We start from the raw sequence: 10,836 nt of genomic DNA, 5'->3' as shown, positions 1-10,836 counted from the left end.
AGTGCTAACCGCTGAGCCACCGTGCTGCCCCACTCCAGCATTAATTGAGGAGCCGTCAGCTGCCTTGGCCCGGCCCTCTGGAGGTTCCTCCCTCCCACCCTTACTTCTTCTCCTTTTAAATCTCATTCAGGCCAATCTTTTTGACACCAGTGAACTACAGTAAACTTGGAAATGACTGTTCCTGATCCCAGCTGGAGTTCTATTTTAAGTCGGACAAATCTACTTCGGTTCCGTACCAGGCGTCTCCCCCAAGTTCTTTCAATTTTTCCTTCCAGTTCTCCCACCGTGGCTCAGTCTCTCCTCCTTGCATCTTCTGTGAGGAACTCGGAGTCCCCAAATTATTGTTATGCAGGGCGGAGGTGTTTCATGTACATGCGATTTGATTATCAAACCTTTCTTAGCCCAGTGACGCTCATTGTACATGTGCATTGAGACATCGAATGGTATCTAAAGGGACAGGGAGATGCGTCAGACAGCTGTACGATATCTGCCGAGCGGGGAGCAGCAGGAATCAGGAGGGAACTTGCCTCACGGCTGACGAATGGGCAGAATATTGTTCTCTGAAGGTGTGTATCAAAAAAAGTTCTTTATTTTGGCTCCATTCACAGGATATCCCAAAGCGTTTCAGAAAGTTTTAGAGATGTCGTCACTATGGAAACGCTGAAGCCGATTTGTGAACAGTTCCATACCAAATAAACTGCATTTAGGGTTTTGGACGTTGGCCAGGACAGCTCCCTCGTCGTCCTGCAAATAGTGTCCAACAGCGTGGCATTCCAATGTCAGTCTAGATTACACAATCCAGTTACGTGCTAGAGTGGGGCTTGAATCGCAAACCATCAGACACAAGCATGCCCCCACCCAGCCAAATCTGAGGAGATTTGTGCATTAACACATAAAAGAGTCACGGTATTCGTCAGCAGGAGGATCTGTAAATTAAGGCGGTTTTCAATTCGACCAGAAATTACAGACTGGGTTTTAGGATCATCTGCCAGTGGGTTTGAAGGCAGGGGCCTCATAAAATCCGTTAGGCAATCTTTCTGTTACCTCCGCATCTGCACCTTACCTATCTGGGGTGGGGAGGCATTGGGCAGCCTGCACGCCCATGAGCCCATTGAGGCCCTCAGGTGGCCACATAAGGGCCTCAACCCACCCTCACTGGTATTAACCAATGGCAGGGACAAGCCCCATGCCAGGCAGAAAGCCTGGAAGCTTTAGCGGCAGTGGGTGCTTAGGGAGTCTGGTGTGGGGGGGGGGCATTGCGACCCCCTCCCACCCCAAGGTCACCCCCCCCACACGGCCTCTTGAATCTATCCCGCACTCCCCTCACCAAGTCCCCTGGCCCAGACTTACCTAGGTTGCTTGGCATGGTGGACTGCCTGCAATCCCAGCAGTGGCCACTGCATCCTCTGGCGCTGCTGGGACTCCTGAGCTGCCAGCCATCTAAGCTGGGTGTCCCCCTCAGGACCGGAGCTGAGATCTCACATGAAGGTAGTTAAGGCTGTGAGCTCCCAGCATTAAATTGTCACGAGGCTCTTAGCCAGGTTTGGAGATCATAGTGCCTCATAAATCCAATCCCCCGCCACCAGTTCTGCTCATAACATTCAGTGCATCATTGGTGGAATTAATCAGCAGAATACAGCACAGTCTGGATCTAATGGGGCCATCTTCTTTTGATATTTGGTCTGACTAAGCCAGTGAGGATGTACCAGTGACTACTGCCCCCTGCTGTCAATGTTGTCTCCACTTTTATCATGTTGAAATTTTCTTTAGAATACCCGCACCACATTCATTAATGCAGCTATGTTATGGGGCAGCACGGTAGCACAGTGGTTAGCACAGGTGCTTCACAGCTCCAGGGTCCCAGGTTCGATTCCTGGCTTGGGTCACTCTCTGTGCGGAGTCTGCCCATTCTCCCCGTGTCTGTGTGGGTTTTCTCCGACTGCTCCGGTTTCCTCCCACAGTCCAAAGATGTGCAGGTTCGGTTGATTGGCCATGATAAATTACCCTTAGTGTCCAAAAAGTTTAGGTGGGGTTACTGGGTTACGGGAATAGGTTGGACGTGTGGGCTTAAGTGGGGCGCTCTTTCCAAGGGCCATGCAGACTCGATGGGCCGAACGACCTCCTTCTGGATTGTAAATACTATGATTACATGTTGAAAGGATTTGTTAAAACATCCCAGCTAAATCATCAGGACGATAAAAACAGCCAATGGCATTGCAGCCTGTATTTTAAGTCATGGGACTTTCTGCATCACAGTAATAGCACAACATTGACATGGTTTTTAGTGATGGGAAGCTACTGTTTAAAGCAGCATGTAGAGGCTGTTTTGAACAATGTAAACAGAAAGTGCTGGAAATTCTCGTCAGATCTGGCAGCATCTGTGGAGAGAGAAACTTTTGATGTTCTGAAGAATGCGGTGTCCTTTGTGTAGCTTATTTCAGGATGGTTGGCGTAGTGTTCACAAAGACCTCAAAATAGCTTGAACTTAAACAAAGCTATAAATTTATTAACACTACTAATTTGGATTCGACACGTACTCCTAAAGAACACACAGTTGATTAATAACATTTGACTACACTCATCTACAGCTAATATTAATACTGATATAAACGATGATCTGCTCTCACTTACACTATTTGTACTTCTGACTCTCTCTCGCTAACTCCTGCAAACACTCTCCCACAAGGCTTAGCAACATTGCCTTATATAGTTGTAACTGTAACTCCCACTTGTGGCTGCTCTAGACACTTCATTAACCCTCGCAGTTCTTACAGCTATGATAATACCACAAAGAAGAGTCAGATGTAACTCAAAACGTTAAATCTGTTTCTCTCTCTCCACAGACGCCGCCAGACCTGCTGAGTATTTCCAGCATTTTCTGTTTTTATGTCAGATTTCTACCGTCTGTACTTTGCTTATTTTTTTGCACAAAGCTGCATGTGACGGGGACATGTCATTGTTGCACAGCACCACCGGGGCTATTTTTCAATATGCATCATGCTGCTTTAATCGACCTGAGGATGTTGAGAACTGAATTTTTGGTTCCGTTGTAGGTGTGCGCTTCCCCTGTAGATTACCAGGGTTTTGATGGAGTACTCGGTCTTTGCGTATGTCGGACAGCAGGTTTGGACTCCCTGTGCAATCGCAAGTGCAGACGGTTACAGCGGGGCAGGCTGCAGATAACCTGCAAAGGAGAAGCACACTTCCGCATTACTGACAGAAATGGTCTGAAGGTAATAACAGGGGCAGTTGAAAAGAAAACAGCCTTTCTCATGGCTCATCCTAGGGGTTACTGTTTTGTTATGCTCTTGATGTAGCATAAGCTGCTTCTTTGATGTGCACTCTGATAAAGGAAGGTTCAGACTTGGAGATAGGTTTAACACGTTTATTAAACTGTTAACGATTCTCCTACTTGGATTCGACTCTCCTGTTAATCCTGCTATAGCTACTCAGACTGACGAACCAGTCTGCTACAATCCACGTGGTGAGAGTGATGTGTTTCAATCAACCCTGTGTCTGTACTCACTGAGTGTCTCCACTGGAAAGAGACTGAGCATGTGTGATGTGTCCTTTTATATGGGTTGGTGTAATGCCCTCCTGTGGTAGTGTCACCTCTGTGTGTATCGTGACTGCCCATTGGTCGTGTCCTATCTTACTGACCTATTGGTTGACTGTCTGTGTGTCATGATGTCTCTGGTGCTCCCTCTGGTGTCTAGCTTGGTGTAGTGTGTTCACCTTAACCCCTTGTGTATTTACAGTAATGCATATCACCACAGTTACCTGTTATATTCTTTGTTCTCCTGCAAAGAGAAAGAATCAGAGCTGGCACACGTCGAGTTGGTATAACATAGTGCCAGGGGTTTATTTACAAGATGCTGCTCTAACAGGAAACAATGGTGAACTCCACAAAATTCTCTGATCATGTTACTGCATAACACGTGACATTACACCAGCCAATGGGGTTACTCTGATGCATAACATTACCATTGGCCAGAAACTGAACTGGACCAGTCATATAAACACTGTGGCTACAAGAGCAGGTAAGAGGCTAGGAATCCGTGCCAAGTAACTCACCACCTGACTCCCCAAAGCCTGTCCACAAGACACAAATGGAACACTGGATGAGTGCAGCTCCAACAACACTCAAAACGCTGGATGCCATTCAGGGCAAAGCAGTCCACTTGATTCGCGCCGCATCCACATTCACTCTCTGCACCACCGACGCACAGTAGCAGCCGTGTGTATCATCTCCAAGATGCACTGCAGGAACTCACCAAGGTTCCTTAGTCAGCACTTTTCAACCCGCAACCACTAACCATCTCGAAGGACAAGGGCAGCAAGTGCATGGCAAACACCACCACCTGGAGGTTCCCCTCCAAGTCACTCACCACCCTGACTTGGAAATATATCAGCCGTTCCTTCACTGTCGCTGGAACACCCTCCCTAACAGCACAGTGCGTGTACCTACACCATGTGGACTGCCGCGGTTCAAGAAGTCAGCTCACCTTCTTCTCAAGGGCAATTAGGGATGGGAAACAAATGCTGCAGGACGATGGCTAATTTCTGCTCTGATCCATATTGAGTCAACCATTTCAGATGGGCAGCTGCAAGGATTAAAATTGGTTCCCGCGCCTCTCAAGGGAGGGGAAAAGTCAATCAGGGTTCACACTCTATAAACAGATTGTCCTCTCAATTTCCTGGGCAGTGATCTGGTGGAGCACATTGTGCCATCGGTTATAGAACACGCAATACATGAACTCACTCAAAATGCACTCACTTTGTGTTGAAATCAGATTTAATTGCATCGATTGAAACCCTGCTACACTGTCAACATGAATGGACATTAATCAGCGGTAGGATTGAGCCCCACCACATATAGCAGGAGAATTATTGTTGAGATGATTTTCCCACCAGCGAGGAGTTAAAAGCGTGGAACTATTTCCCTACGAGCGTCACCGATTGAAGAGCGACTCTGTGGTGACCTAAAGCCCAGTCATTTTAATAGTAAATTAAATTTGTCTCTGTAGGTCGATGTTCCTTGGAGCCATCTTGGAAGAGTTCTGAACAGCGGAAATGCCATTGAGGAAAGCCAATGTCCTCCACAGTATGGTTTCTCTCAGCCAGTGCACTTAGTGGAAATATCCGGTGAGATTTTATTGCGTCTCGTTGTAGAAGAAAAAAAGTTCCTTATCGTCTCTCAAATCTCAGCTTCCAATGTGTGCAATAAGAAATGTGATTATTCCCATGGACACAGACGTGGTACAGCATGGTAGAACAGTGGTTAGCACTGTTGCTTCACAGCGCCAGGGTCCCAGGTTCGATTCCCGGTTTGGGTCACTGTCTGTGCGGAGTCTGCACATTCTCCCCGTGTCTGCGTGGGTTTCCTCCGGGTGCTCCGGTTTCCTCCCACAAGTCCTGAAAGACATGCTTGTTAGGTGAATTGAACATTCTGAATTCTCCCTCAGTGTACCCGAACAGGCGCCGGAGTGTGGCGACGAGGGGCTTTTCACAGTAACTTCATTGCAGTGTTAATGTAAGCCTGCTTTTGACACTAATAAATATTATTATATGATCTGATTATCAGTGAGCTATATTACAGTAGTCTTTAACTACTGAGGAGGAAATTCATTTTTAAGTGATATAACAATCTGAGGTTTAGGGCTTGTACCTTTGTAGTTGTGTTAGATTGAGAACATAGAGCCCGTGTTAAGTAACCTACCTTAACTTTTTTTTAAACTTCCAAAGGGAAGCTGGCTATGACAGGGTGGCAGGGCAGAAGTTAAACATGCTGGCTTAGAAATTGGGCCATGTTGTGCCTAGTTCAGAGGAGGTTCAGTGGAAAATCCCGGGTCTGGAGGGATCTTCAATGAGGAGAGATTGAATAGGTTGGGTCTGTGTTCACTGGTGTTTCAACGAATGAGGGCGACCTTATTGAGACATCTCGGATTCTCAGGGGACTTGACCTGGTCGATGCTGAGAGTTTTTTTTCTCCTTGTGGGAGAGTCTGGCACCAGAGGGCAGAATCTCAGAGTAAGGGGGTCGCCCATTTAAGACAGAGATGAGGAAGAATTTCTTCTCTCAGAGGGTAGTGGATCTATGGAATTCTTTACAGAGAGAGCTGTAGAGGCTGGGTCGTTAAGTATGTTCAAGGCTGAGGCAGGCAGATTTTTAATCAGTGAGGGAATCAAGGGTTTTGGGGATAAGGTTAGAAGGTGGTGTTGAGGATTATCCTATCGGGGCGAGATTCTCCGGTCGTTCGCTGGCCGTGGGATTGTCTGGTCCTGGCGGCAGCTCCCCCCACCCCATGGGTTTCCCGGCAGAGTGGGGTGGTTTTAATGGGAAATCCCATTGACAAGCGGTGGGAGCATAGAATCCCACCGCCAGCAAATAGCATGCCAAATACTTCGTCCTCGCTAACAGCAGTAGCGGGGCGGGCTCACAACAAGGAATCCAGCCCCCAGATCAGTCAGAGTCTCATTGAATGTTAGAACAAGACTTGAAGGACCAAATGGCCTACTTCTGCTCCTGCATCTTATGGTCTTTCTGGGTAGGGACATGGCCAATTTTCTGGGGCCATACCACAAAAATGGCCGAAATAGATCCAATGCCACATTGAGTAAGGCAGTCTTTCAGGCATGGTGGATGCCTCAAACAGGCATTTAGCCCCTTATTAGCATAAACAAGGGACCTAATGCTTGCTTTGGTGAGGGCCCAATTTTGATCAGGCTTTGGGTCTACGAGATTTGGGGATTGTTTCCTGTGCACAGTTTGTGCTGGCGTGCACCATCCATGATCCACCCCAATGTTTTCCATGCTTTATGGTGCCTACTTCCAATTTATTCAGCAATTGTCCTGGTTTCTCATTGATGCTTTGATCTCTTTTTAAATGAGAAGCAGCCCTTGAATCCTTTGCTGATTACAAATGCCCTAAAGACCCAAATGTATTGGTGATGCTTAACTTTGTCAGCCACGCGTTTAACAGGCATGGCACACAGGACGATAGAAAATTATGTCAATATTTAATCATGTTCTAATTGGAGGAGAAGGGGATTAAGACACTAAAAGATTTGTTTCTTAGGGGTCGGTTTGCAGGATTGAAGGAGCTGGAAGCGAAGTATGGGCTGGAGCAGGGGGAAATGTTTAGGTACATGCAGGTTCGAGATTTTGCCAGAAAGGAGATGCAGACCTTCCCGGTGAGGCCGGCCTCCACATTGCTGACGACAGGGGGACTGGAGAAGGGGGTAGTGTCGGCGGTTTACGGAGCTGTTTTGGGAGAGGAGAAGGCACCACTGGAAGGGATCAAAGCAAAGTGGGAGGAAGAGTTGGGAGAGGATGTGGAGGAGGGGTTCTGGTGTGAGGTGCTCCGGAGAGTGAATGCCTCCACCTCATGCGCGAGGTTGGGGCTGATACAGCTGAAGGTGGTATACAGAGCACACCTCACAAGGGCGAGGATGAGCCGATTCTTGGAAAGAGTAGAAGATGTGTGTGAGCGTCACAGGGGGGGCTGCTAATCACGTTCATATGTTTTGGTCCTGTCCAAAGCTAGAGGATTACTGGAAGGAGGTTTTTAGTGTAATCACTAAAGTGGTGCACGTGAAACTGGACCAGGGCCCCCGGGAGGCCATACTCGGGGTGTCGGACCAGTCGGGGTTGGAAACGGGTGCAGAGGCAGATGTTGTAGCCTTTGCCTCGCTGATCGCCCGAAGGCGGATCCTGATGGGTTGGAGAGCAACCTCTCCACCCTGTGCCCTGGCATGGCGGGGGGACCTGTTGGAATTCTTGACTCTTGAAGGTTTAGTTTGGGGAGGGGGGGGTTGGGGGGAGGGGGGGCGGTGTGTGTTAATGGCGACTATGGGTGATTCCTGACTCCTTTTTGCCATTTGTTTATGTGAACATGCGGGCTAATGTTTGGTGGGAGGATGGGATCATTGTTATTGATATGGGGATTGACATATTTGTTACTGATTATTGTTTATCGTTGGTGGGTGTAAATCTGGGAGAAAACATGAAAAAGGAAGAGAATAAAAATATTTTTTAAAAAAATACTTAATCATGTTTTGTAGAAAAAGGTTTCCTGGGCGTATATGATCCGGATCCCAAGAAGATAAAGAGCTTGCTGGAAATTAACCCGCATCAGGGTCCATTGTTAAATGTGTTTCCAGGTACTGATGCGTTACTTTAACACCACTCTCATTATCTCTCATTACTGCCTTGACTCTCCTTACACATCTCCTGCTGTAACCTCATTACACTCGACCAGTGTCGCCCATTTAACTTGAGCTAATCCACGTTGTTTCACAAACTGCGAATTTTTCTGAAGCACGCTCACTCTTATTTGGTGTGAGACCCCCGTTTTTGGAGTTTATTCTCAGACTGCGTCTATCTTTTAGGTAATGCAACCTTGCCTGTGACACCTCTAAGACCCGACGATCTTGAAGCCCAACGGTCAAGAATCCGTCAGTTTGGTGACACGTCTGTGAATGGCACCTTGTTTTCTGGCATCTTCAACCCCACCACCTGCATCAACATTGGGAGCATTGTCTTATTCATTGTGTATCGAGGGCATTACCCAGTGTATGCTATGTATGTATCGTGCTACACCCCATTATGATCTTTCGCACAATACACTTGATTTGACACGTAATTTACCTCAGAATATATAAGTGTTAAAACCAATTGTATATGAGAATATTATTTGCTTCAGTACCTAGGGTGAGTCAATGTCTTATGTTTTATGACCTTCAATCGTAGAGAGTCTGGCAAGAGAAAAAGGGAACGTGACTAAGTGGATGGTTATTTCAGAGAGCCAGAACAAGCATCATGGGACAAATGGCCTCCTCCTATACCCAATAAAGTTCCATTCGTTCTATGATATTAACCCCACTGTTAGCATCAAACATTCCCGGGTCAAGTATGGCATAGTTCGATTTTGGATTTGGATTTGTTTATTGTCACGTGTACCGAGGTACAGTGAAAAGTATTTTTCTACAAGCAGCTCAAACAGATCATTAAGTACATGAACATAAAATAAAAAGAAAATACATAATAAGGCATGTGATGAATGGTTACTGTGTTAGTGTACCCTTATCATCATGGAAGGTGATGTCCCCTTTAAGACCGCGCTTGGAACCCTGGGGGACTCCGCCTCCGGCTCCACCCACCAGGGAGTCGTATATAAGGGGGCCGCCCTGTAGGCGGCACCCAGTAAGCACCCGTCTCGGCATCAGGCTAGTTCTCAGCTTATTAAAGCCTTCTTTACCGTTCTACTCTCTTGCGTCGTTATTGAGGGTACTACAGGGCAACACAAGGTACACAATGTAAATACCTAAACACCGGCATTGGGTGAAGCATACAGGAGTGTAGTATTAATCAGGTCAGTCCATAAGAGGGTCGTTTAGGAGTCTGGTAACAGCGGGGAAGAAGCTGTTTTTGAGTCTGTTCGTGGGTGTTCTCAGACCTTTGTATCTCCTGCCCGATGGAAGAAGTTGGAAGAGTGAGTAAGCCGGGTGGGAGGGGTCTTTGATTTGGGTTAATGCTTTCTCTTCTGTGCCCTTAGCACCAATCACGCTTATCATATACAATTCAATCTTTCACAAGCCAATTTTGTGACTTTTCTGAACAAGACGGTCACTTTGTGTTTAATTACAGGTTGTGGATTTCTATCCACTGGGAATGGGTTAAAAACCACCTACGGGTGTTTCAGATCAGAATTCTTGTAGCCGGTAGGGAAAGAGGTTCAGCCAGCAAACTGAGGTCAGAATCGGGTTCTAAAGATGAAAGGGCCATGCCCTGATCTGACTGGCTTTTCATCAGCTTATACAGTGAAGTGACTGCAGACAATATATTGAGTATATTCTCAAACATGCTGTTGAATGAAGCAAAGTACAGTCCTTTATCTCAAATTGCTTGTTATTGATTGTCTACTCTTAGAATAATCAGCTTTCAAAGAACAAAGAACAACGAACAAAGAAAGGTACAGCACAGGAACAGGCCCTTCGGCCCTCCAAGCCTGTGCCGACCATGCTGCCCGTCTACACTAAAATCTTCTACACTTCCGGGGTCCGTATCCCTCTATTCCCATCCTATTCATGTATTTGTCAAGATGCCCCTTAAATGCCACTATCATCCCTGCTTCCACCACCTCCTCCAGCAGCGAGTTCCAGGCACCCACTACCCTCTGTGTAAAAAACTTGCCTCGTACATCTCCTCTAAACCTTGCCCCTCGTACCTTAAACCTATGCCCCCTAGTAATTGACCCCTCTACCCTGGTAAAAAGCCTCTGACTATCCACTCTGTCTATGCCCCTCATAATTTTGTAGACCTCTATCAGGTCGCCCCTCAACCTCTGTCGTTCCAGTGAGAACAAACCAAGTTTATTCAACCGCTCCTCATCGCGAATGCCCTCCAAACCAGGCAACATCTTGGTAAATCACTTCTGCACCCTCTCTAAAGCCTCCAAATCCTTCTGGTAGTGTGGCGACCAGAAATGAACACTATACTCCAAGTGTGGCCTAACTAAGGTTCTATACAGCTGCAACATGACTTGCCAATTCTTTTACTCAATGCCCCGGCCAATGAAGGCAAGCATGCCGTATGCCTTCTTGACTACCTTCTCCATCTGTGTTGCCCCTTTCAGTGACCTGTGGACCTGTACACCAAGATCTCTCTGACTGTCAATACTCTCGAGGGTTCTACCATATAAACGGTTACAGGTTTATTTTGAGTTTAATGCTGAACACAAATATTTATGGTTAATTTCTGACATAACTTAGTATAAGAGGAAAGAAGTAAGAAGAACACTTTGAAATATTGCACAGGGCTTTTATCACTGGAACA

The 10,836-nt window shown here is 46.7% G+C and overlaps 1 protein-coding gene across 1 annotated transcript; it reads left to right on the top strand.

The window, feature by feature from the left end:
* Positions 1–329: 329 nt before the first annotated feature.
* LOC140397955 (uncharacterized) lies at positions 330–9,263 on the top strand. The gene is made up of 5 exons (XM_072486209.1): positions 330–566; positions 3,054–3,233; positions 5,028–5,145; positions 8,064–8,162; positions 8,391–9,263. The coding sequence occupies exons 1-5, from the start codon at positions 441–443 to the stop codon at positions 8,609–8,611; spliced, it is 744 nt and encodes a 247-aa protein (XP_072342310.1). The 5' UTR covers positions 330–440; the 3' UTR covers positions 8,612–9,263.
* The last annotated feature ends 1,573 nt before the right edge of the window (positions 9,264–10,836 follow it).

This window comes from Scyliorhinus torazame, chromosome 21 (genome assembly GCF_047496885.1).
Source record: "Scyliorhinus torazame isolate Kashiwa2021f chromosome 21, sScyTor2.1, whole genome shotgun sequence".
NCBI lineage: Eukaryota > Metazoa > Chordata > Chondrichthyes > Carcharhiniformes > Scyliorhinidae > Scyliorhinus > Scyliorhinus torazame.
Note: the sequence above shows the minus strand (reverse complement) of the source record. Positions and strands in the feature narration are given on the sequence as shown.